Here is a 27327-nt window from a genome sequence, read left to right on the forward strand (position 1 = left end):
GCTTCATTTTATTGCTGGAACACTTAAATGGGATGAAGACGATGTTTTTAATTTTTACTTGTGTTTATTTGTATAGGACGTATAGCATGAACCAATGCCATATCACAGCATTTATAGCCTTAGCTAAGTTGAAGTGCCCCTCCCTATAAGTGGGGCCAAAAAAACCCTACAATAAAGTACGTACAAACAATGAATAAAAAGTAGAGCTGCAACAACAACTCGATTAATCGATCAGTGAACTGACAGAAAATTAATCACCAACTATTTTGATAATAAAAAACTTGTTTTATTCATTATTTTTTTTTAAAGCAGAAATGCCAAACTTTTGCTGGTTCCAGAGTCCTAAATGTGATCTGGTCATACATGATAGTAAACGGAATATCTTTTGGTTTTGGACTGTTAGTCAGACAAAACAAAACACTTTAAAATGTCACTTTGGCATGTAGAGAATCATGTTGGGCATTTTTTTTTGTGTGTGACATTTTATACATGACCAATAGATGAACCTCAATCGAGAGATGATGATAATCGGTAGACGCAGCCCTACCGAGTACCATAAAACGACAAGCACCGGATCATTCATGACTACGTGACCCATCCCTCTCTAAAACCTGCTTCAATCTGTGTTCAAAGACAAGTCTGTTGATTTTCTACATTTTTTTCCCTTTTCGTCAACAAATCTCATGAAAAGACCGAGACCAACAATAAATAGATCATACAAGCAAAGTGTGATATATCTTATGCCTCTGTGCCACAGGGCTCAATTGACATTAAGCACCTATTAAAAACACATCAGTGAGCCACAGGCGTCCTGTCCTTCATTACGATGAATGTGGCAACCGCATTCTGTCTTGACTTAATACTATACACTCCATTGTGCGACTCAATCTACCCAACAAATGCGCTTTATACTTTTGTTTGTCTACTGTTTAAAAAACCCACAGTGACCAGCTATTTTTAAGAAATTACTGAGTTTTTAAAATAAATCTCTGTATGTATGACCCATTTTTAAAGACTTAGGTTGGAATGAATGGGCTTGAGTCTGAGTGCCACAGACAGAGAAGGGAACCTTTGGGAAGCATTGAGCAATGGACTAGTGCTTTGCTTGTTTTGGTCTTTTTATTGGATTTATTGACAGTAATGAAAATGTAGAATTTCAACCGTGTTATCCTTTTAGATGAAAACATGCTGCTAAATGATTAACATGTATGAATGCTTATTTAAGATTGTCATATATTATTATATATTAATGGACAATGGGCAATGGCCTGGTGCCATGGTGCTTTTTTGGAAATCTGCCCTTGCTATGATTTAATAAAAAATGTTTTAAAAGGAACACAATTAAACACACGGGACCAAGGTCGTGGTACAACATTCAGATTCAAAGGCTTTATTGTCATATGCAGAAATAAATACTTTATCGGTGCAATGAAATTCTCAGCTTGCTGTCTCTCCGTTATTGTATCTACAATGTTCTAGAAACCAAGAATTAAAAAGTCACAATCGTAAAATAAAAAAGAAGACGGATGGTGTCTGAAGCAAATGTGCACAGACTGAGAAAAAAATATTTTGTTAGGCAAATACATACAAGCACACGTTAGATACACATATGCGTGAATTTGCATATGCACATACAAGTACTTCCACTCGCACACATATACCCGTGCAGGCACACTGAGGTAGACCGTTTGAACAACAATGCGAATTTCCCCCGGCAACACATTTTTGAAACTGACAGCTGCACGTCAAAAATTTTAATTATAGGGTCATTTTAATTTAGGGATGTTAACAATTAAAGGCCGACATGTCCCGACCGGTCTGTTACGCATGTTGTGCTTGTGCTTTTCTTTTTTTTTTTTTTTTTTTTTCCCGCAGGCTTGTAACCAATCTGCCATCACATCCGCCCCGTCACTCAGCAGCCGCTGCACCGCCTTCACCATAAAGCCTCACATACAGGAGAAGAGCCGCTAGTTTGCTAACGGGCACAGACCGAATTCTACGGAACAGGAGCGTTTTTTTTTTTTCTTCCGCCCGGGTTACTTCGCCTGGCAAACGTACTTATTGAGCCTGAAGCGGGGGATACAGATCATCCGAAACAAAATAAATAATAATAAGGCGTTTAGACTACGGGGAGAGCGGGGCTTATCGAAGGACGGTGTAACGTCTGTCGCTCGGTGGATCAGACCGCCAGCTAGCTTTGTTACAACTCCGCGCATACGTAGTTTTAGCTCGCCAGCCAGCTAACTACGCTAACTCGAGAAGAAAGGCCGTCGAGTTGACCTAGCGTCGGTTATTTAACAGGTAGCGAATCATCCTGGCACATCAAGGTTGCCCCTCACTGCTTGGATCGGAAAACCATCAAATTAAAGAGCAGAACACCGAGAGAGGATGGCTCTGAAAAGGATCCACAAGGTAAGATAACGTCGTTAACGTTAGCTCGCCGCGCTAGCCTCCCACAATGTAGCTAGCGCTGTTCTTGATGCTGTGTCCTGTGAAACATGGCGGTGAAACCTGTTCGGGGAAGTGTTTAAGTTTATGACTCCGAGGTTGTGTAATCATTTTTTTTATGCGCGATCACGGGTTGAGTGGATTTTATATATATATATATATTTTTTTTTTTTAACTGTTGACACCGGCTCCGGTACCATTCGGCTAGTGTAGCTAACTTTAGCAGTTTCAGTCACAGGTTCAGTTTGTTTCGTCGAGGTGGATTGGCGACAAAAAAGAGGCCGCACGAATTGCCTAACCCTTTATACCCCTTTACAAAAACACACACATGTTTGAATGCGGTCTGGTTACAGGAACAAGCCTTTACTGGAGCCTAACAACGATGTCGTGTGTCTTCGCTAACCGTGTAAGCATTTTATGTAAGCGGCGATGTTCGGCGTTACCCGAGCCCATGACTCATATCACTCACTGAATCTGTGTTAGCAGTCCGAGCTGTGTTCATGATACATTTCCTTGGTATGTGGTCGTATTTGTTCTGAGCCTGTGCTCATCACAGGATGTGTGTTCTGGCAGTTACATAGGAGGAAACTGGCAACAGCACAGCGGGGTAGAGCAACACCTTCAAAGTGTTCACACCGTGGCCTTATTTCTGCACTCTGCTGTTGACTAGAATCTTCTTCCACGAAAATCCATAAACTTACTTGTGAAATGGTGTATGTCAGACGGCCAGGGTGGGGCAGTGGCCTCCACCTCACTCACTAAAATAGCTGTATACCTAAAAATAACAGTTGTGTGTGTGTGTGTGTGTGTGTGTGTGTGTGTGTATCTATATAAATATATATATTCATACATACATAGAAACATATACTTACATAAATACATACATACATAGACACACATACTTACATACATAGATACATACATAGATACATACATAGATACATAGATATGCTTAATTCTCATCTTGCTGTTAACTCTGGAGACGATAACAAGCCCCCCAGCCCCCACCCTTGCCCCTGAGCTGGTGCAGAGTTGAACTTGGAAGAGAGTGGCAGGAGATAACAACACCGGCAGGAGGGGTGGGTGTTGTGAAATAAGCGAAGCACACGACCTGCAATGTTGCATCTCCCTTCCCCGGTCCCCTCCATGTTGGCATTTATGTCCCACGATGTTAAGTGGTACTCATTCCTGCACATTGATTTTTTTTTTTTTTTTTTTCAGATCGCGTCTCCTCATTGTTTTGTCTCGGAAGATTAGTGCGGTTTAATTGGTTATTATTCTAAACCTCTTTTCATTACAGGAGCTTAACGATCTGGCCCGTGACCCTCCAGCACAGTGCTCAGCCGGCCCAGTCGGTGATGACAGTAAGTGTCCCAGAGCTGGTCAAAAGTTTTTTTTAGGGCGGCAACTGACATTTATTTTCGTTAACAGTTAACCTGCTGACTTATTTTTAATGGTTTTGTCCATAAAATGTAAGATTGTGAAAAATTGCCTGTCATATCCTACAGACCAGGATGACATCTTCTGACTACTTTTGTCTGACCAAAAGTCCAAAACCCAAAGAGATTCAGTTTACTAATGTGTGGCCAAATAAAAAATCTTCACATTTGAGAAGCTAGAAACAGCAAGGGTTTTTTATTTTATTTTATTTTATTTTTTTTACTTTTAAATGTGGCAGCTCTAAAAGTTTTAATATCAGCGTGAGAGTTTGGCACGCACTGCCTTTATAAAATTTTGATATTCATCATTTGGATGTGCAGAAAACAGCGAAACACTTCAGAACAAAACAAAAACGGAAAAAAATACATTTGAAATTGACAAATCTTTCAGAATATTTTAATTGCAGAAATTGCATTCCATGTTAAAATGAACTCTAAAAGCACAGATGGATGTCGATCCAGTGCTGAGAACTGGTAACCTTGGTCTTCAGTTGTTCCACCCAAGTGATAAACACTGCAGTAAAACTCATTTATGGCCATAAAACAGTATTGTTGAAATATGCAAAGGGAATGGTGTAACTGGGGAGCTGCAACAGTTTAAAAGCCTAGTTCTTGTCAGCTCAGATACCTGTGAGCTTTTTTTGTTTTGTAACATTTTCTTTCTTTCACTTTCTGTTCTCCACAGTGTTTCACTGGCAAGCTACAATCATGGGACCTGTAAGTAGATACATTATGACATAACTGTTGCTCTTTCTATTCGAAAGCAACACAGCATTCATATTTGTCATTGAGGTTGTGTTCCTGGCTGTTTTTTTTTAAATTTTTTCATAAGATTAAGGTTAAAATTTGACTTGAATCTGTGGACGGGACGTTTAGATTATTCTTTCTGAAATATGTAAATGTCACCCCCCTCCAGAGTGACAGTCCATATCAGGGAGGTGTTTTCTTCTTGACAATTCATTTTCCAACAGACTACCCCTTCAAACCACCCAAGGTAAGACAGTGTGGTTGATCACACCTTTTTATTTTTATTTTTTTTCTTGTTTTGATATATTCTGGTTATTAAAGGTGTACTGTCCTTAATCTATCAAACCAGCCACCTTCATGTCTGTCATGAAGCATGAAGTAGACACTAGTCTTGTTTGCAGCATTAAAATAATGGCCAATATACTGGTATACAGTGCTGGGAACTGGGGTCAAACATTGTATACTTGTATAAGATTGTATACTAAACACTGAGGTCTCATTTTATACATGATCCTTTTTTTTTTTTTAATGAAAATGAGTCCAGCTGTTTGGCACAACAAATATATTTTCAGCCCCACAACCCTCATGAAGTAATACCTGTCATTCCAGAAGATAATAGTCATGAGCATCAAACGTCAGTGCCTCATATCAAGGAATTTAAATTATGTAACACCTGGTGACCTGGTGTGTAACTCAGCCTTATCTTACTTGTCCTCACTATGTGTTGTTTTTTTTTTTTTTTTTTTCTTTCTTTTTCAGGTTGCATTTACAACAAGAATTTACCACCCAAATATTAACAGTAACGGCAGTATCTGTCTGGATATTCTCAGATCACAGTGGTCTCCTGCACTTACTATTTCTAAAGGTATGGATAATCATGAAAGGGGAAAAAAACTATCAATTATCAGTCGATCGTGGAGTCCGAAATCAATAGGGTAGTTTTTGATTGATAAATCAAGAGGGATAACCTGCCCTGCTGGCTGGTAACATAAGTTAAAGAATCTCCTGTAGATTGAATTTTGTTTTACTGCCAGAAATCAAGTTTTAATGAATCAGTATCTGATTCTGTACACAGGAGCAATTACAAATGGTCAAATCATTTAAATAATGTGGGTTTTTTTTAGATGTTACATAAGTCAAGCATTAACTCTACCCCATAAAAATTAATTTAATGTGTGTAAAGTTAGTCAAAATGTGGAAGACAGAAATTACTATAGCTATACCTAACTAAAAAATGTAAAGAGAAATTCTGTTTTAATGTTTAATGTCTGTATCATTTCTTGTAGTTCTTCTCTCCATTTGCTCACTCCTATGTGACCCAAACCCCGATGACCCACTAGTGCCAGAGATCGCACGAATCTACAAAACAGATAGTCAGAAGTAAGTGTATATTTGTGATAAACTGTTCTCTAAACCATGTGAAATGACCAATTGCCCAATAATAACCAACCCTATAGTACACATTTCTGCTGCATTAGCCACAATAAGTGCAACTTTCATAGGCATAGCTAATTGACAATTCACCTGTACAAGAATCACCTGGGTCTAGTATGTAACCTAGTTTTCCTCTGTCAGGTACAATAAACTAGCTCAGGAGTGGACCGCGAAGTATGCCATGCTTTAGGGTAAGGCCTAGAGGCCGTGCTGCATCTTGGCTAGTGCAATGGGAGTGGTTGGTTGTGTTTGTAAGGCTCTGGTCTCACTGGCATGACCAGAGGCTTGGATCTCTGTTACGAAGTGTACAACTGCAGCGTGGGATTTCACTGATTTATACTAATCTCTGGTTGGTTGCTGTAAATGAACAAGTTAACATAATATTTCTGCCATCCCACAGATAAAATGGTCTCTTAAGAGTTGTGGGTTACCGCTAATACGGGCCCAGGAGATCTAGTAGTGGTAGTAATCGCAAGTCCCGGAACAGCTTAGTTGTCTTTCTGCATGAAAAATACTCAAGTAAGTTAGTGTTCGCAGATACAGTAGTAAAAGATGACAACGATTGGTTAAGGCCTTTTTAATGCACAACAACTTTCAAGGCAGACTTATAAGAGCAGATGTATTCATAAAGCATTTTTTTTCGGGGGGGAGACTACTAAATACAGTATGAATATCTACTATGTACAAAAAGTAGCATGGAAAACATATATATATATATATATATATATATACACACACACACACACTTAACACCATAGCTAGTAACTATAAAGTGTATTGAAATAATAATTTTAAAACTAAACCTATCAGACCACATCTTACTTTAAAATTATTGTTGACCATTTTCCATCGCATACCATAGGATTCAAAGAATAAATATGATTGGAAAAGTCAACATGCAGAAGCCTGAACTTTGCTTTGAGATGGGTGATCATCACAGTTGGTAATGCGTTGCTTTTAATTTTTCACAGTTGTTATTGTTGCACGGTGAAGCAGTAGCCAGCAGGGAACATTGTGAAAATTTTCTTGGTGGTGCATTTGAGGACACGCCAACAGTTGGCTGCCAAAAAGAACTGCATTCGTGAGCTATGATGTCTGAAACTGTAGCCTAGCATACAAACGGTGAGGATAATGCGATTTGGGGTTCTTGAAAAGGCCTGTGTTTTGGAGCAGATTGATACCCTCAGGTGTCAGAGCATTCTTCAACATAGCTTCTTTAAACAGTATGTGCTGGCAGTAGCATCACCAGAAAAAGACAAGGTTTCAGAAAAGGGCAATACATTTATTTACTGTGGTGGGTTTTTTTTTTAAAATTGCAGATGAGTTATAAGTCTTTGCAAGTTATTTTTATGGTGAACTGAAATGGACACCTGTGGCTGCCTAGAAGGAATTTATTCTAAACAAAGAAAACATAGCCAGAAGGATAAACTATTTGGTTTTTTTTTGTTTTTTTGGCAAAAAACAAATAGTTTATCCTTAGTAGTTTTTAATAGTTTTTTGTGGGGGGGGGTACAACCATAGAAGAAAAGGTCAGTAATAAGGTTTTTAAATAAATGGAAAACCTGTCAAATTCACAGAAGGTTCTTAGCCATGATTGAAATCTAAACAGGCGCACATTCTGGTACCTGTAATCATTCCCACCATTAGGGCTGCAACCAACGATGCTAATTGTCATCGAATTGTCTTCAGACACTTGTCAGTTAATCATTAGTCAATTGGGCATTTTTCACCATCAGAAAATAGTGAAACATGCCTATCCTTGTTGATGTCACATTATATACATTTTTCCAACCAACAGTCCAAAGCCCCAAGATATTTGGTATGTAGTTTTTATAAAGCAGAGAGAACCAGGAAATAGTCAGCTAAGCTGCAACCGGAGAAAACTTTAAAATGTGGTCAACAATGAACAAACTAGTTTCCTTTTTTTTTTAATTTTCTGTTAATCAAATAATTGCCACATCTCTGCAGCTCTACCCACTATAATAATAAAATTCATATATTAATATATTTAGCATGTGAGATGTCTTTCAATAAACATAAATCAGGCAAAAGAATTGCTGAACCAAACCCATGCCATATTTGCTTTGAAGAAGGCTAAAACAGGCTATTTTTTTAAATAGGGTTTTGTACAATCTGAATATTTTGCTTATGCAAGCAGTTTTTATGATGATGGACCAACCAGAAATCAAATTGAGTAACCATCTTAGAAGCAGTATTGTCTTTGCATGTAAATGTAGCCACTAACTCCAGCATGAATAGGTTTGTTCTTGAAAAGAATTGCCTTACTTGAGGTATTGGTGTGTAAAGACGATGCCTGACCTGTCAAATATTTTCAAATTTAGAAAATTGTGTATGAAGTTACATGTTTTTGTGCATACACTTACTCATTTCATTGGGAGGCTAACTTGGCTTGGCCGGGGTGTGGGTTTTTTTTTTTTTTTTTTTTTTAAACAATGTGCTCAAGTGCACGTGCTATAATAAATCCTGACGACAAGGCAAGTTTTGAGCTCATCATGAGTTTTTATGCCAAAAAATGTCAAAATTGTGATGCTTGAGATTTGTTGAAGTTAATTTGTCTTTTCTTTCTCTTTGCAGATACACCAAAATGGCAAAAGAATGGACACAAAAATACGCAATGTGATGGCATCGTTTGGAAAGCTGGTGGAAAATGTTGTTGCTGATTTAAACTTAAAATTCCATTATTCTGTTTTTCTTTTTCACTTTTTTTTCTTATTTTTTTGTTTTTGTTTTTTGTTTCGTTGTTAATCAGAACATTTTTACCCCCCCCCCCCCCCCCCCATTTTTCCACCTGCGCGCTCATAAGAAGATAGTGTTTTCTCTCTAGGACACGTGCCAGTTTCTGTGAAGTTTCGACTCCCATTTTGTATGGAGTTTTAAAAAAAACAAACAAAAAACAAAAAAAATCACCATGGTTCTGAACACTCGGCTTGAGCATGCACCAGTAAGAGTTTTTCAACCCAAAATTGGTGATGTTAGTCATTTACTCTGCACACACTTAGTAGAATCTGATGCAACTGGTCTCCTGATGCTGAACATATCAGCCCCACAATGATCTAGAAGGTTAACTGGCTGGATCCTGTGGGGTTGATATTTCCTTTACTGTAGGCTTGGTTTCTCAGAGCATTTCTACAGAAGCCCGTCTTCTGGCCCTACCCCTAAATTCTGAATTTTAAAGGTTCAGATTGGCAAAATTCTGTCTGCAGATTTGGGAAACTGGTTAGTGGCTCCTGGACTGGTATGACGTCAGTATGTTGTTCTGATCATTAGTATAGGAATTTATTACCTGAGGGAAAGAAGTGTATCTTATTCCACTATCAAAAGTGTGTGTACAGAGAAGCACAGCAGTATATATCAATGTTAAGGAAACAAAATATAAGAACTTCAATGTTGTATTTTATGCATGTTAATAAAGGTAGGTTATTATATCTGATATGTTTCTGCAAATTAAGTGAGGCTGAACAGTTGGAAAAATTTGGTTCCCCTCAAAGGCTTCCTATTTCTTTTTTGTTACTTAGAAGCCAGTAGATGAGCTGTTAGTTTTATGCCCACTCGAACACTGTCTTCTTGTAGCCCTAAAATATTGATGCAAAGCTAATGGTTGATAATCAACTCGTGGCTCTGTTTCTTTTTAGTTTTCCCTTCAATAAAGTTACATAAACCATAACATGAATGAGAGGGTGGTGCTAATTTTTTTTGTTTTTTGATTTCGTGTGACTAGAGATTTGTTTTTTACAAAAGTTCCATTGTGAGCAGTCGAAGACTGATGCAAATGTGCATTTGTTTTAAATCAAGTTTTTAGTCTTGTATACAGGTTATATATGTGTTTCATCTCTTGTGCCTGTAAAACCATGGGAAAATATCTTATTCGGGTAGAGCTGTAACAATAAATTAATTTTTATTGATAGGAAATTGATAGAAAACTGAATATCTTGGTTTTGGACTGTTTGCTTTTTGATGACTAGGGAAATTGTGATGGGCATTTTATCACAGTCTTATCTAGAAAATCATTGACTGTTTTAGGGAAAGTTTTTTTGTATTTGTAGAAAATGTAATTCTCAGAGTTCAGAGTTCACGACCAGTTTGAATACTTTCATTTTCTCTTAAAGAAACTGACAAACTTTTTTTTTTTTTCACCCCACAAACACAAGTATAATTAGTTTTTCCATTCAAAAAAAATTAAGTGTCTCACCGTAACTCTCAATCATTAATAAATCATTATAAAGTAAATGAACCAAAGATAGTCAACATCTGGATATTAGATATGAGCCATATTTCAGTTGAAATCAAATAGTAGAATTAACCAGTCATTATATAGCTCTCACATTTAGATTTTGGATGAAAAGCGATAGTTTTTAGTCAACCTATAAATGTTTAATCATTTACTGATGGGTTTTGGATCAGTTATAAGCCATTCATCCTGCCAGGCTGTGGAAAAACTTGTCCAGCATGAGACTTTGAGTCTTTCTAGCTCTTTGATTCGTTAGGGAGACCTCTCCAATGGACTGTGACCACTTATCTGCTGGAAAAGCGCTGCGGGACATCTGGACCAAAATCCAGCCATAAACTGCTCACGAACACTTACAGCTGCAGACGTGACGGATTATTGAACTCGCTTTTATTAATGATTTATTAATGACTCGATGTGACTGACTTATTAGTTAATGGCTCATCAGAAATTGGCAAACAATAACCTTTATTAATGACTTATTAACATTTATAACTGCAGACCTTATGGCTTACTAGAGAGTACAGATTCCTAGGTACTTATTAATGGATTTTCCAGCGTTGATGACAATTATTGCTGAAAAGAAACACCCAGCCATGTTGTTATCAAAACATTTGATTTACACGTGGCACACTGATGCAAGAGAGTCTGTGTTCAAACAGCGGAACGGCAACGTCTCCGTTTAAAAACGTCACAAAAACAGCTCTTACGTCGAGATTTCACATTTTACTGCGTTGTCCTGTGTACATTTGTACTCCGCAGGTTGCGTACGCGCATCGACAGCTTATAAAACTCCACGTAGACGCTGATCGATGGTTATACCGTAGTAAGTCTGCGGCTGTAAATGTTCTGTAAAGCAGTCGATGAATGGATTTTGGGTCCGGATGTTCTGCGGCCCTTTTCCAGAAGATGAGTGGTCGCGCAGTCCGTTGCCCCCAGTGAAATAAAGAGTTTAAAAAACAAAAAAACAAAAAACAAAGTGTCCAGACGAAGGAGGGTTTTTCTACCGAAGGTGGTGTTGTTTAAGGCCGACATACTGCTCTGAAGCATCAGCTAATGATCTCACGACCCTTCATAAACGATGCCTCGTGAGAAAGCGGTGCCGTTTTTTTTTTTTTTTTTAAACCATACGTTTACGCGACCATTTTTGCGGTTACACGTAACGAACTCCCGTGGACGTGCAAAAGTGAAGTGTCGAACTTTTCGTTGTGACCGTGCGACGAATCTCAAACGTTTCCGCGCCGGAACGCGTCTCCCGTGCGCGTGCTCCGATCACCTGACTGCCACGGGTATGGGTCACATGATAAAACAAGGAACCGACCGTTCGGTCGGTAAACACAGCGAGAGGAAGAAAAGAAAAAACCCTAGATAAAACACTTTTTAAGGAGTATTTTTCGTGTACTTACTATGCCCACAGCAGACCGCGAACCATGACTCTGTGCGGGCGCGTTTTCGCCTGTGCCCCGGGCGTTTGGTTGTGTTTGCTCCTCGGGGTCTCATCCGGATCGCCTCCGCCAAGGCAGCGGCAACGGACTCTGAGTCTGGACGGCAAATGGAGTCTTTCGAACGCCAATGGCTCGCTGTCGCTGCCCGCAGAGGTGCCCGGATGCGTCCACTCAGCTCTGCGGCGACAGGGCTACATCCAGGTAGGCGCCGGTGAACGAGTATGTGCCAGGGTGTGACCAGATCTCCACCTTTTGACTGCGCTTACTGCGATTTGTTCCCACAGTTTCTAAAGTAAATCTCAGCCTCGCTCTCGGTCCAGAACTACGTGACACGGGGCCTCTATAGATGATACATATCGATTATATCGATTTTATTCACAGCATTTGACTTGTTTTACATATAAACGTCTAATTTCGCACATTTGCAGGCCGGAAGGTCGCCAACGGTTGTGACACGCGCGTTTTTGGTGACGGAGACTTTAGTTCTTGATTCACGCGCGACTTGTTTTCCCCACGCGAGCACACCGTGGACGCCGGGGTCCGCGCGCAAGGTGGCACGACAGCAAAAGGGCGAAGCGCAACGTGCCTCTCTACACGAGGCAATGCGGTCCCGTACAGTGGGGTGTGACAGAAAACCTGCACGGAGGCCGATCGCAATCCCCCCGTGTTCCTCGACTCTGTCCGAGGTGTCGGCTCAGCCGGACCGCGCTGTACTGAAATGCGTTCTCCCGTGTCACGCTCCTGAATTGGGGTCACCTCGCGGCACGACGCGGCCCAGTTCGACAGCAGTGCAAACCACAACCTCAGTGATAAGCGTGTGGTTAAATGAACGCAGTGGCAATCGAACCTGCACCTTCTGATCTTTGCAAACGTAGAGTCTATGGCTGCGCTGTTGCATTGGGCTGCATTGGATTTGACAGGCGCACCTAATACAGAGGCCACTGAGTGTATACTTCAAATAGGCTCTGCCAGGTGGGGCCCTAATGTTAGGCCCTGCAGGTGTTGCATTTGAGACCCCTACTGTTTCGACGTATACTGTCCTTTAGTGGTGCGTACCACACAAACAGAGACATTGAACTGAGTTAACTGAAGTGCTGCAAACTAACTGTGACCTTGTGTTTTCATATGATAAAATACATACGGGAAACAGCAACATAGAAATATCCCCAACTGGCTTCACTTGGAACTTCCACATATACTATAACACCCGTGACAAAGCCTATCCAGGACTTTATTTTTAGCCAGGGATGTTTTCGGGAGTCAGTAGAAACCCATATCAAACTTTAAACACACAATTGAATTAAAATTTAAAAAAGTGACTCCTGCCAGCTAAACGCCTTTCCACTTTTCTTCCAGGACCCATATTTTAGGTTCAACGATGTGTCCTATCGATGGATTGCTCTCGACAACTGGACATACACAACCACGTTCAATGTGTCTGCACAAGTGAGGTCGGTAAAATGATTTATACCGTGTTTAACAGCTGTTTCTGTTCCCTAGTCCTGACTCCCCTGTGCGTTCTCTGCGTTAACAGGACCAGACAGAAGGTGCTGCTCGCCTTTGACGGCCTGGACGCTGTCGCATCGGTTTGGCTCAGTGGAGTCATTGTGGGCAACACGGACAACATGTTTCGTAGATATGTGTGTTGAGTTTAGAAAGAGCAGCTCACAGAGACAACGAATTTTCTCCCACATGAAAGTTTGTTTGCTTTCTTTTGACTACCATCTGTCTTTGGCGTGTAGGACTTCTCAGTCAGAGAGCTGCTGAAGGACGGGGGCAATGTGCTGAAAGTTAGCTTTCTGTCTCCAGTTCTTTACGCGTCCGAACGGAGGGACGCTCATTCTGCCCGCAGAGTTCCGCCTGAATGTCCCCCAGATGTTCAGAAGGGGGAGTGTCACGTCAATTTCATCAGGAAAGTAAATACCTCCCACAGAGTTTTTCCTCTCTTTTAGAAGCCTGAAAGTAAAACAGTCAGGGTCACAAAGAAACGCAGGGGAAAAAAAGGAAAGTATTGGGGTCTCACGTGAGTAATAGGGCTGGTTTGGGTTCGCTCGTTTGTGTGAGTTTTTCAAAACGGATAAGGCAGGAAAAAAAAAAGGTAGTTCTGATGCCAAAAATCAGGATTATCTTGATCCGGTTAGAAAGGTGAAAGGTACAGATATTAGGATCTAGACACATACAATGTATGCAGATAAGGATGGTATTTACATTTTATTTAAAATTCAGAGAGAGTTCTGAAAAACCAGTTGTAGCTAAAATGTTTACGTTCTTATTTATATGTAATTATATATATCTCATTGGACACCAATTTAATAATTTATTAACTTGAAAGCATTTATTTTTTCTGCAGTTTTGGATTTTCAGAGTGCAGAACATTTAGTTAAGTGATTGCACTCACCTTCATCTCAGCCCAACCAGCTTGAATTTCCTTATTTTCTGTCGTTTACATTTTAATAAATGAACAAAAAGGCAAAGCTCTGCTGACAGCAGCTAAATTTGGACAGTATATTACACCACTGTAGATCTAAATATTCAATCACTGTTGTGTTGCAGGAGCAAAGCTCTTTCAGTTGGGACTGGGGTCCTTCGTTCCCCACCATGGGACTGTGGAAAGGAGTTCGACTGGAGGCGTTTGATGTCCTGCAGCTCCACCAGGTTTCCTCTGTTCCTCTATACAGTACGTCCATTATCACCAACAGCACTGCATAAACTTTTTATCTGTTAAAGAACGCCAAAAACAAGAGAGACTGCAGAGATAAACGGGGATTTCTGGATGCATGGAGCATTAAAAACTCATTATTTATCTGTTGCATAAAAGCAGTTGTGCGAGATGCAGGGGCTTGTTTTGTTGTGGCCTGTGCGGGAGGCAGAGGCGTTGGGTTTTCACGTAATGATGACTGCCAGAAAGTTATGAGAAAGTTCAGGTCAGTTTTGAGAATTAACTCAACATAAACTCCTGAAACCCCTACTACTTCCTGCACGCTGGTGAAAACAAGCACAGGAAACTTAAAATGACTTAAAAATACTTTTCTGATGTGGTCTGATCTTTAAATGTTCTCTGAGTATGGGACTTTCCTTCCTAATCTTTTTTTACAGTTTTACAAAATCAAATATTTCCTCCCACTTACATAACTGAAAAACTGAAATGAGTAAGTCTGTTTTTCAGAATGAATTATAATGTTATTGTAGCTTTCGATCATTTTTTTTTTTTATTTTTTTTCTTCTCTCCCTAGCTGTAGTGGTCTGTCTCAACCAAGTTTCCATGTGTGAAATAATGAAATGCGTTTCTCTTCTTTTTTCTTAATACTCTATATAATCTGTTGGTCTAGATTTCAGTCTGTCTCAGTGGAGAGTCCAGGTTGAGCTTCTTGTCGATGCAGTTCAGGCAACAAATTGCCAAGTCACTGTCTCCATACCTGATCTGGACTCAGAGCAGACCTTCCAGACCCAGTTTCTCTCTGGGAAGACCAAGAACACCTTCACCTTGCACATAAACAAGGTACTGGATGCCGTCCGGTTAAACCGTTGAGATGTTTAGATTTTTAGTTCGAAGTTGGACGGGACGCTTTGCGAAGAGGTGGTAGAGTGAGAAGTTTTGAGGACTTTTTCTTCTGCTTTCAGGGCAGCCAGGTGAAGCTGTGGTGGCCCAGCAGACACGGCGCCCAACCCTTTTACCAGCTGACTGTCAGGGGTTTTCAGGATGGTTTTTTAATCCTGAATACAGAGTCCAAGGTCAGAGTTCACTGCCCGTCAAACCCTTAAATTCTTTCCATTAACATTTAGGTGCCTAGCTGATGTATTGATTCAGCACAGTTTGCCGTACAACGATTTTGAGAGTAGCACCAGCCTAAATTCCCAGATTGGGGATTTTTGAGACACACATTTAACGCTTTGAGATGAGATGCTGGTACGTCAGCGTTGCTCTTTAATTCCAAGTAGCTCATGTCAAAAAGAGATAAGAGTATACTGCTAACTTTTAAAAAAATGTTACTACAGAAACTGTTACACAGTGAAACTACACTATCCATGGTTTGCAAATAAAGAAAAAGAGAGAAAAAAAAAGCCTTTGTATACAGTATTGTGCTAAGTTTTAGGCATTTAAAGTAAAGTGAAGATGCTAATGATGATGATAATAATAATAGTTTTTATTTATCAATTAACTTACAATACAAAGTGCAGTAAACAGAAAAAAAAAAAACTAAATCAAGTTCCTATTTGCTGTGACCACCCTTTGCCTTTGAAACAGCACCAGTTCTCCCCGGTGGACTAGTGCACAGTTTTTCAAGGTACTTGGCATCCTGGAGAACTTGCCACAGTTCTTCTGTCTCAGTGTCTCCCGTCTCTTCGAGTGATCCCAGACTGACCCCATGAGGCTGAGATCAGGGCTCTGTGGGGGCCAGACCATCCGTTGCAGGACTCCTTATTCTTCTTGTCTCTGGAGATAGTTGGTTAGGACTCCGACTGTATGTTTGAGCTCAATGTCCCGCTGCAGAATCCAAACTAAACATCTAAAGTGCCTAAAACATTTGCTCAGGACTGTATACCTTACATAGCTCAACCACAACCAAGTGGGGCTGTAACAGAGCTAGACTTTCTCCATGCCATGTTTGTCTTTGTAAGACCGAGGCAAAATTCGATGCAGAAAAAAACCTCTTAAATTCACACGCAATGTGGGATTTGTGGTTGATGTAGTTCAAATTGTCCCAACAGTCGGGTTGCTGCCAGTTGGGGCCATCGGAATGATTAGTTATTATTCTGTCTGAGGAGTTAAAAGTGATTTAGAAACCGAATGAATTGTCATAAAATCATACCACCTTTTTGTCATAAAAGTTGGGGTGTTTCAGTGACCTTTTAAGTGCGGTACAGTCCCAGTGGACTTCAAGTGTTGACGAAAGTCTCTCCCGCAGGTGTATTTTCGTACAGTGGAACTCGTCCAGGAGCCAGTTGCTGGGTCCCCAGGCCTCAGCTTCTATTTCCGCATCAATGGGAAAGCAATTTTCCTCAAAGGCTCCAACTGGATCCCAGCCCACTCCTTCCAGGACCAGATCTCCCCTGCTGTGTGAGCTTTGTTGTAGTTTTGTTGCTGTAGTTTGAAAAGCTGATTTTTATTTTTATTTTTATTTATCAAGTCTGCACTTGAGTCCTGCCAGGTGAGGGGAATATTAATCACTGTTTATGATAATATTCTTAAAGAAACTGTTCCACCTGGCTTCCTCTTTGGGCTCCTCTGCGTCCTTGTACAGATCTTTTTCCGACGTGGAACCGCGGGACAGGTCTCGTTTCAACTACTGAGTGTGTTTCAGTTATGAATACTTGAATGCTGAAGCTGACTTTCCTTTTGTTTGCCCGGCAGTTTGAGGAACTTGTTGCAGTCAGCGGTAGATGCTAACATGAACACCCTCAGGGTCTGGGGAGGAGGAGTGTATGAACAGGATCTTTTCTATAGTATCTGTGATGAACTGGGAATCATGGTAACTACTCTCATCCTCTAGTGATATTAATACTACTTTCACGAATGTAAAAATTAAAATAACAATATCATGATGTATCCAGATGTCTCCATGAGACTTGACTCATTGGTTAACTTTTTTGTACTGGTAGTTATAGGTGCTACCTGTAATAGTTTAACAAAAATACACCCTGAAATCATCATTTACCCACATTTACATTTTTGATGTTAGTTATAAAACAGGAGACCATCAGCAGCATAAAAAGAAATCGAAAGCATATAGAGGGACCCTTAAGGTATGATCACATTACGTGCCCAGTGTACGAATACTGGCTTCGTCTCCCAGCGTGCATTTCCTGTTTCGCTGCCGGCTCCAGTAGATTCTCAGGTCAGATTTGGTCTCTGACTGAGCGGATAAACCTCGGTCAGCCAACAGCAACACCGCTGCACTGTGTCTGGAAACGTAGAAGCTCGCTTCTTCACCATCTTTATTACATTATCACAATACCTGACTTGACTACCGACTCTTAACGTCTCTCTCATACACTGTTGAAAGTTTGTGAACGCTGTGATCCGTATTTATTTGATACCTGCATCAGAAACATGACTTCATGTCCTCTTTCATGGTTGAGTGCGGTCAAATTTCACTGAACTGACACGTATTGTGACTGTACCTGACAGTTCATTGATAAGTTATGTGGTTTTTGCCTTTTTAGATTTATTTCTATCTGATTATTCTGCATAACAGATAAAATAACTGATATTACATAAATCTATAACACTGGACGTATGTTACAATGAAGATAATTGCGTTCAACATAGCAAACTTAATTCCTGATATTTATTATCTATATAGAATAGGACGCCTAAAAAAACAAAATGTCCCCCTCATTGATGAGTGTTGCTGTACGCGTACTGAAGAAATGCTTGACTGTTTTCTACCATAGATGACTATATTCCTGTATTATGTTGATGTCCGACTCATGAACATATGGTAGAACAGATGGATGCTCATAGTGTTTAAATATCTGTCTTTAGATTTGGCAGGACTTCATGTTCGCCTGCGCCATGTATCCCACCGACGACGACTTCATACAGACAGTAAGAGAAGAGGTCATCCAACAGGTGAGTGGTGTATTCATTAAATCATTTTCTTCATTTTTTTTTAAGGTTCAGACAATATCATGTCTGGATACTGTTTGGAAGAGCATGGAAAGGAACGTTTCCTGCAGTGTTTTTATTTTTCATTTATACATCAATAGATGTAGCAAATGAACCAAAAACCAGTGGGTTCAGATTTATTTTCAGCTTCTTGTGACAACAGCTGTGCTTTTACTAGGATACATGTCTTTCCACGGACTGTGAAGCTGTAAAGGTAGTTTTCTAAGAGCAGAAAAATTATTCAGAGCTAGTTTGTTGTATCTTTTGCACAGGTAGCCTAATAGCCACTTTGCACCTTTTTGTAATCAAATTAAATGCACTGAGTTTTGTCTTACTTTTACCCACCAGGTTCGGCGCCTCAAGTCTCACCCCTCTGTAATAATTTGGAGTGGGAACAACGAAAATGAGGCTGCTCTGGCAACAGACTGGTTCAATATCCCAGCTTCCCAGAGGCCCGCATACGTTAAAGACTACGTGACGCTGTATGTGAACAACATAAGGGAGATTGTGCAAGAAGTGAGTGACCATGCATGCCACATTTAAAAAAAAAAAAAAAAAAAAAAGGCTGTCGGTATTTGTGCTTAAAATGTTTCAGACTACTGATAAGTAAAAATGTTATCAGCAGTGTAATAATTTATTATCAATGTTCTTCCTTTATATAATCCCATAAAAGCCAGTAGAACCAAAAGGCTAAGAAGTCACGCGGTGTACTGTCTCCTTCAGGAGGACCAGAGTCGGCCGTTTCTCGTCTCCAGCCCGACAAATGGGGCTGAATCGGAGCAGGAGGGATGGGTGGCAGCGAACCCCTACGATCCTCACTACGGGGACACCCATTTCTACAGCTACAGCCTCGATTGCTGGGATTGGCGGACTTTCCCTCGAACGCGTTTCGCCTCTGAATACGGCTTCCAGTCCTGGCCGTCCTTCTCCACTCTGCAGCCGGTAACTGAATTAATCTTTCAGCAGTATTTTGTTTGTTTTTCTTGATATTTTACCAGTAGATTGTGTTCAAAGTCCGAGGTATCTTCTTAAATATCCACCGGAGAATATCAGACATGTAGTGTGTCTTTGTCTTTTGTGCTAATTTACAGGTGAACAGATACTTTTAAGTTTTCCTTTTTAACTTATCAAAGATCAAAGATGCCAGCAAGGTCAAATTTCTCGGACTGGCTTTCTTTGAGAAACACCTAATGGGGTATTTTAACCAATTTTTTAAGTGTGTGTATCGCAGTTCTTCATGAAATAGCCTAATGCAGAAAAAAGGTGACCTAGATTTCTAAAACAGAATAAAAGAAAACAGTCCATTCTGTCGAATGAATAAACAGAAATGCCAAAACGGGAAGAAGTGACGAAAATAAAACTAGGTTTGATAAAACTATAAAGATAAGGCTAATACAGTTATAAAATGAACTGTAAAATTGGTGCAATAATTGCAAACAAAGATTAAAAAATGTGTTTAAAATGAGACTTAGATGCTGACTTTGTCCACATCTTCAGAGCTCAATAAAGGCTTTTAAATTTCTGATGTCCCCAATTAAGTTTTTTTTTTTTTTTTCCCCCCTTTCTGCTTTTGTGATGTTTCAGGTTTCCATAAAAGAAGACTGGAGCTACGACAGTAATTTCACTGCCCATCGCCAGCACCACGAGGGCGGGAACCAGCAGATGTTACAGCAGGCCGCTTTACACTTCAACCTGCCGAACTCCACGGATCCCCTAAAAAGATTTGCAGACACTCTCTACATCACTCAGGTAAAACCCACAGACCAACCTCAAGTCATGTCTGACGCTTGGCTGCAGTCAAAGTGGACAAAGTTTGCACATACAGTAGATACAATAGCTCCAAATGCCCACAAAAGCCAGACGGAAATATTTGGACTTTATTTGGAAATTATCTTAGCATGTAAACCTCCACCTGCACTCTGTCTTGCGTGTGCACAGAATTATTCAAATAGTCGTAGCTCAGTACACATCATCAGTGAGCAGAAAACCACCAACTTTTAGTAGCCTTCCTTCAGACCTACAGCAGTGAGTATTTGAGGCTAAGATTTTAGATTTTTTTTTTTTTTTTTATTACTTTAGGTTGTAAGCAGTGGTGGAAAGTAAGGAGGTACATGTAGTCAAGTACTGCACTTAAGTCAAACGTTGAGGTACTTGCACTTCACTTGAGTATTCCCCTCTAATGTTACTTGATACTTCTACTCCACTACAGTTCAGAGGCAAATCATTTACTTTTTACTCTTTTATTTGATAACGTTACCCACCATTTACTTTGCAGATTAAGGTTAATAATGCAAAATATAATTCAACAAATAGATTAAGATGATTATGATGCATAATGAGTACTTTTCCTTTTCGTACTGTATTTAAGTGAGATTTTAAATGCAGGACTTTTTCTTGTATCAGAGTATTTCTACACTGTAGTATTGCTACTTTTACATACAAGTACAATATACAGTAATGGCTTTTTTTTGTTGTTGTTTTCATAATTACCTTGAACTTGGCGCAGTACAATATGTGCTGCATCTACATCTCTCCTTCGTCATGGCCACGACAACGATATAGCGACTAGTTGAAGTAGGTCATCAGTACGTGAGGTGTCACCACCTGCCAGCGTTCAGGCAGAGATGATTTTTTTTTTTTTAAATTTTTTAAACGCTGCTTACATGTGGTAAAGAACGCGCTTCTTGCTCCAGGTCATGCAGGCTCAGTGTGTGAAGACTCAGACGGAGTTTTATCGGCGGAGTCAGACTGAGATCATTGAGGGCAAAGGTCACACTATGGGCGCTCTCTACTGGCAGCTCAATGATGTTTGGCAGGCGCCTTCCTGGTCGTCACTCGGTGCGTGAACAGCTACTCAGCAGGGAGACGCATTGTTAGGATGAACTCCGATCCTTCGCTGACCCCTCGTTCATTTGGTTTTTTGTTTTTTTTTGTTGGTCTCATTTGTATTTTGAACACTTTGTATAAATTTCACATTGCATTATAGACAATTTGTTGTGTAATTATTGTGATAAGAGGTCCGTGTTGCAAAATAATCATGTATCATTTCCTTCTTTGTCTCTGTGCACAGAGTTTGGTGGGAAGTGGAAAGTGCTGCATTACTTTGCACAGAACTTCTTTGCCACCGTCCTTCCTGTCGGGTTCGAGGATGCAGACACACTGTTCATCTACGCCGTCTCAGACCTGAGCCACGAACTGAAGCTCAGGGCTGTGGTACGCGTTTCATAGTAAACTGTATCTTTACATTACGTTAATTTTTCCAGGCAAGTTTTGATCAAACGACTCACGACAAGTGCAGTGAAACTCCACAGGAATAAGAGCCAGACATGAATAAAATGGAAGAGCATCCCCCCCGAGCCAACAGCTGGTAGCGTGTTGAGTTAGAGTACGGGTCCTTAGAGTTTCTGCGCCGGCAATAAATCCAGAATGAAGAAATGATAAATTAATTAGTTTAAAAGTAGGATTATAAAACAGGCATGTAACACAATAATCATAAGAAGTTTGCATTTTGATGAGTTTCTGTTTTCACTGTTTCACACATTACTTTTTGTTCTCATTCCCTCCCTGTGTAGTTCCTCTTAACCTTTGCTGCCGAAGTTTTCGACGCAGAATTTCGTTGAAATAAAAATAGAATAGAAGGCAATTTTCAGAAGTACATTTCACTCCAGGGTCGGGGCGATACAGGGTTTTGAGGACCAGTACTGTGTATTTTTTGGATTTAAGCTGTGATATGCGATAGTTTGGTTTAAGTTTAAATGAGCCAGGTTACATGTTGACATTTTTAAAGGTTCTGTTTTGGCAATAGGGCCTAAATTTACATCTCAAAACAGCTATTACACTGCAGTGCAGTGCATCTTATAAAACTGCAGTTATTCCCAGGTTTGTTTCAGTCTCTTTTAGCTGGAAAGTTTTACATTACACATTACACATGTAACTTCATCTCCATCACTGCAATGTACTGTAGACTGTACTGTAGAAATACTGCTCCGCTCTATGTCCAATTTTTTAAAAGTCTTAACCAAAAGAATTTTATTTTCATTGAAAATCTATAGATTACCTGAACTCTAAATTGATACACAACCTTAACTGTCTCTTGCTCATATTGTCACATCCATTATTTGAGTAATGTGCGACATCGACTGGCTAATGTTTAATTTTTATTGAAATGCGTGGTCGTTGGTTTGACATTGTTCTGGAACATCAGCAGAAACAGGTCTGCTTTTCTGTCCATCAGGTGAGCGTGTACTCCTGGGCTGATCTGGACCCTGTGTGCACGCTGAAGTCTGAGATGCTCCCGGTCCCTGGAGGCAGCGCTTTGGCCATTTTCAAACAGCCAGTCCCCGCCCTGCTGGCAGGGTGCGGTCGCTGCACCCGGCAAACCTGCGTGCTCACCTTCCACCTGGAGGACAGCGGCGGCCAGCAGGGTCCCGCCAACCACCACTTCCTCTGCTCACCCAAAGATGCTCAGGGACTCCGCAGACCAAACATCACAGTAAGTCACCTTGTTGTAAAGGAACTCGACAGCTTTTATTTTATTTATGCGCATTCTTTAATAATACATAGAAAGAGGAGGCAGAAAATAACTCGTGGTAGAGATGAGATCCGGTAACCTCGTGGATTTATAAAAACTTAGAGAAAAAGCCACATAACAAAATTTCATGAAGAGGACGTGGAATCTGAAATATCATTTTTGACATTTTAATTAAGAGAGGTCAAAAGACAAAAAAACAAAAAAATGACTTTAGATATTATTTTATTTTAGCCTACATTTTGTAAATGTGTTAAATTTGTGTAAAGTGTTTCCAAAAGAGCTTCGCAGAGCATAAAGAACCAGTCGCTCATAAATCTGTCAAAAATGAACGAGAGAACGTGGAAAGAATTACAAGTCTAAGAGTTGTTACAGGAGACGTGTTTATTAAATAAATAGGTTTTACAAGAGAGAAGAGCTAATTTAGCCTTTTCAGTTTCTTTAAATGTTAGCTTCTCAGTAATAAAAGGATAGGACCTACAAGTGTGTGTGTTCATGGGAAGAACTGCACCTTTATTCTATTGATAAAATGGGGATTTTCTCATTTAATTCACATTTTCAATTTAAAAGAAAAACTGAAATGTACAAACCAAAACACGAGGACTGGGCCAGTGAACACTGACAGATACACGCGTTAGGTTCATTACAGAGGCATTTGATCATTGTTGCCTAATATTAAAGAGAAATGAGAAATAAAAAATGAGAAATGAAAAGATGAAACAATGTCTGTTTCCTGAGAGTAACGGAACCATTTCCTCTAAATTTCAGACTGCAACATTTGTTAACTTGTGGCTGGTGGGTTTAATGTGTGTGTGTGTGTGTGTGTGTAATCGGTCTCAGAGGTTGATATGTGACTTTGTTACCAACGTAGTGTGCCTGTCCCTGCAGGCCAAAGTGCAGGAAGATAAGACCGGCTTCACCGTTACCCTCCACTCGGCCTCTGTGGCCCCCTTTGTCTGGCTCGACGTGGGAGACGTCCCCGGACGCTTCAGCTCCAACGGCTTCCTGATGGTTTCTAGAAACGTGACGGTCGGTTTTAACGCGTGGCGTCCCACCAGCGTCGCAGAACTCTCCAGATCCCTCGCCGTCACATCTTTAACTGACGTCTACTGACCTGAGACCAGCTAGAATCCACGTCGAGGCGTACCAAAGTACGAAGGCGGTGGATGGGAAAGTGGTGACGTCCTGTATCGGAACAGGCACAGGCCCTGTTCTCTTGTTCGGCTGGTAAATGATCATCGAAAAGTGTCTTTTAAAAGAGATACTATGGCTGAGGCTCGGTCCTTGTGCCAAATTGCCCAAACTGTTTTCTTGTCAGACAAATTAGAAAGTAGGAAGAAGCAGGGAAACTCTGGGACATATCAGGCCTTTACACGAGGCTTTCATTCACGCAAAAACCATCAGACAAATGAATGTAACAAAGACTAACACAATTTTACTGAAGATGCGGAAGATGAACTGGCCAATATTAGCCTGGTTCCAAACCTCTAAATCGCCCACATCTTAGGCCTCTTTGGCAATTTAAATGGATGAATTACAAATGAGGTGAAATGAAACAGCAAAACTGTCTGCTTATACGTCTAAGCCACTATCTGATATTTAATAAAATTCCAATACTGTCACTGACATTGATCAAAACCTAAGATGTCTTCCTGTACTCACCGTTAAGTTGCTGTTGCAGAGGGGAGATGTCATCTGGACTGGGTTTCATGTGATACATGATGGTATATTCTGCACTGAAAACTATTTTCCTTTTCTGTGCTTTGCATTTTTGCACATTTTTCAGATAATGAACAGAGCAAAGACTGTTATACTTGACATCGTGGATGTGGTGTATCACACACAGGGCTGTCCAAACAATTGTATTGTTTTGCATTCGTTCTCGATTTAGATCAGTTTGTAAATATTGTTGCTTTTGACATGTACGTGTTTTTCTGCTGATCAGAGTCGCATCAGTCGAACTGTTGGGTTGAATGCTCTTTGCAGACGCTGTAAGTTAAGGAACTGAGTAATAAACACTTCCTCTTGCTCAAAAATTGGTAAGGCAGTGCTTATAAAGCGTACACTATCTCGCACTAGGGCTGCAACTAACAGTTATTTTCATTATCAGTTAACTGGGTTTTTTGTATTTATCTTTTGAGTTGATGGAAAATGGTGAAAAATGCCCATCATAGGTCTAAAGTGACATCTTCGAATGACCAACAGACCAAAATCCAGAGATAGTCAGTTGACAGTTATGAGACAGAAATAAGCAGCAAATCTTTAAATTATATCAACTAGAACCAGAGACTGGCTGATGTTTTTTTCTTGATAGATGAGTTAAACATTTATTGCTTATCAAAGTTGTCGCTGATTTTTTTTTTTTTTTTTTTTTCCTCATCTTTCAATCAACGAATCGATTAGTCCTTTCAGCTCGCCTGATGTCCATTTGATATTTGAACTGACACTTACAGTGGTGAAATCTAGTGAAGTACATGTACTCTGGTAGTATGCTCTAGTACAGTTTTGAGCTACTTGCATTTTACCCGAGTATCTCCAAAGTATGCCACTGAATACTTCGCCTTCACTGCACTTCAGAAGCAACATTGCACCTTTAACCGCACAACATAAATTTAACAGCTATAGTTACTTTGCAGATTAAAACATTTAGTCTGTTTTTAAAACGTGATGCATTGTTACACCCAACTGTATATAAAGCAGTTAAACATCGTCCAGAAACAACATCAAAGTGTAACACCTTCTGATAAGACACAATTTAGAAAAGGTTTATAGGCTGTAATTAATGGCTTTGTTTATGGTTTATGAATCATTTACTGATGCTTTCTAGATCAATTATAAGCCATTAAAAAGAACAACTTATTAAAGTTGCCAGGTTGTCAGGTTGAAAATCTGCCAGCATGATGTAGCTTCTTTTTTTTCCCCCAGCTCTTTATTTCATTGGGGGACCAACGGACTGTCTGACCACTTCTGGAAAAGGGCCGCAGGACATCTGGACCAAAATCCATTCATCGACTGCTTGGGAACATTTACAGCCGCAGACTTACTACGGTATAACCATCGATCAGCGTCTACGTGGAGTTTTATAAGCTGTCGATGCGCGTACGCAACCTGCGGAGTACAGATGTACAGAGGACAACGCAGTAAAATGTGAAATCTCGACGTAAGAGCTGTTTTTGTGACGTTTTTAAACGGAGACGTTGCCGTTCCGCTGTTTGAACACAGACTCTCTTGCATCAGTGTGCCACGTGTAAATCAAATGTTTTGATAACAACATGGCTGGGTGTTTCTTTTCAGCAATAATTGTCATCAACGCTGGAAAATCCATTAATAAGTACCTAGGAATCTGTACTCTCTAGTAAGCCATAAGGTCTGCAGTTATAAATGTTAATAAGTCATTAATAAAGGTTATTGTTTGCCCATTTCTGATGAGCCATGAACTAATATAAGTCAGTCACATATAATCATTAATAAATCATTAATAAAAGCGAGTTCAATAATCCGTCACGTCTGCAGCTGTAAGTGTTCGTGAGCAGTTTATGGATGGATTTTGGTCCAGATGTCCCGCAGCGCTTTTCCAGCAGATAAGTGGTCACAGTCCATTGGAGAGGTCTCCCTAACGAATCAAAGAGCTAGAGAGACTCAAAGTCTCATGCTGGACAAGTTTTTCCACAGCCTGGCAGGATGAATGGCTTATAACTGATCCAAAACCCTTCAGTAAACGATTTATTAAACATTTATACGTGCATTAATAAGTACTTGGGAATTTATACTTTCTAATAAGTCGTCATGTCTGTAGTTAGGAATGATAATAAGTCATTAATAAAGGGACACAAATGTCTCAATTTCTCCTGAAAGACACGAAAAGTGTCGTTCTGAAGGAGGATTTTCCACAATCTGGCAACTCAAGTGTTGCTCTGATTAATGGCATCAGTAAATGATTTATTAACCCTCAATTTAGGAAAACCTCATGAGCCTAGTGGTGCCCATCAGATACCGCTTACAGTGTAATGCATTAATAATCATCACCCAATAATATTACACTGACCAACCAGGTCCAGACTCTACAATGAGTCTTTTAACCGGTTATGCTCTGAATATCTGTAGTTGCTAATACTTCTGTGCTGATGTTGTGGTCTTTAACTTGTAGAGGAGTATTTTTTTTTTATAGTGTGATATTGGTTTAGTTTTAGTCAGGTCGACGGATCCGAATACTTCTTCCACCTACGGGAAATAAACGCTGCTGCTCCGACAAACAGCTTCAGGGAGGTTTTAGGGCTTGGGCCGTGTTTTGTACAGCATATAATGATACCTGAAACCCACTGTTTTGGTGTTTTGCAGCCCCTCGCTTTGGGTCCTGCGTTTATCCTGCATCGGCCACTAGGCGACGACAGGGACCCGGCGACTCACGTGTATCCATGTTGATATCTATA

At 40.1% G+C, this 27327-nt stretch overlaps 2 protein-coding genes across 4 annotated transcripts; both read left to right on the forward strand.

The window, feature by feature from the left end:
* The first annotated feature begins 1910 nt into the window (after positions 1-1910).
* On the forward strand, positions 1911-9759 carry LOC120795366 (ubiquitin-conjugating enzyme E2 D2-like). The gene is made up of 7 exons (XM_040137245.1): positions 1911-2412; positions 3749-3812; positions 4573-4604; positions 4804-4881; positions 5394-5499; positions 5921-6014; positions 8664-9759. Exons 1-7 carry the CDS (start codon positions 2389-2391, stop codon positions 8707-8709), a joined length of 444 nt encoding a protein of 147 aa, XP_039993179.1. The 5' UTR covers positions 1911-2388; the 3' UTR covers positions 8710-9759.
* A 1853-nt stretch (positions 9760-11612) lies between these two features.
* On the forward strand, positions 11613-26360 carry manba (mannosidase, beta A, lysosomal). 3 transcript variants are annotated; one of them, XR_005708233.1, is made up of 18 exons: positions 11613-11960; positions 13116-13210; positions 13294-13399; positions 13502-13675; positions 14313-14436; positions 15089-15258; positions 15381-15491; positions 16667-16818; positions 17113-17230; positions 18247-18333; positions 18718-18885; positions 19093-19311; positions 19954-20118; positions 21063-21207; positions 21440-21582; positions 22604-22861; positions 23786-24124; positions 25823-26360. XR_005708233.1 is itself a non-coding variant. In XM_040137248.1 (18 exons), the coding sequence occupies exons 1-17, from the start codon at positions 11745-11747 to the stop codon at positions 24008-24010; spliced, it is 2676 nt and encodes an 891-aa protein (XP_039993182.1). In that variant the 5' UTR covers positions 11613-11744; the 3' UTR covers positions 24011-24048; positions 25823-26360. The 3 variants fall into 3 exon arrangements, 2 of the variants coding, with proteins under 2 accessions (XP_039993182.1, XP_039993181.1); XM_040137248.1 differs by having other exon boundaries at positions 23786-24048; XM_040137247.1 differs by lacking the exon at positions 25823-26360 and having other exon boundaries at positions 23786-24933.
* The last annotated feature ends 967 nt before the right edge of the window (positions 26361-27327 follow it).

This window comes from Xiphias gladius, chromosome 10 (assembly GCF_016859285.1).
Source record: "Xiphias gladius isolate SHS-SW01 ecotype Sanya breed wild chromosome 10, ASM1685928v1, whole genome shotgun sequence".
NCBI classification, from domain to species: Eukaryota; Metazoa; Chordata; class Actinopteri; order Istiophoriformes; family Xiphiidae; genus Xiphias; species Xiphias gladius.

What these genes read in the sequence shown, in the direction of transcription:
- LOC120795366 (XM_040137245.1), top strand. Translation starts at nt 2,389, where the DNA reads ATGGCTCTGAAAAGGATCCACAAG. An exon ending in TGCACTTACTATTTCTAAAG is followed by an intron (nt 5,500 to 5,920) that starts GTATGGATAATC and finishes CATTTCTTGTAG; the next exon opens with TTCTTCTCTCCATTTGCTCA. An exon ending in TACAAAACAGATAGTCAGAA is followed by an intron (nt 6,015 to 8,663) that starts GTAAGTGTATAT and finishes TTCTCTTTGCAG; the next exon opens with ATACACCAAAATGGCAAAAG.
- manba (XM_040137248.1), top strand. Translation starts at nt 11,745, where the DNA reads ATGACTCTGTGCGGGCGCGTTTTCGCCTGTGCCCCGGGCGTTTGGTTG. An exon ending in GACCAGATCTCCCCTGCTGT is followed by an intron (nt 16,819 to 17,112) that starts GTGAGCTTTGTT and finishes TTTGCCCGGCAG; the next exon opens with TTTGAGGAACTTGTTGCAGT. An exon ending in GTGATGAACTGGGAATCATG is followed by an intron (nt 17,231 to 18,246) that starts GTAACTACTCTC and finishes ATCTGTCTTTAG; the next exon opens with ATTTGGCAGGACTTCATGTT.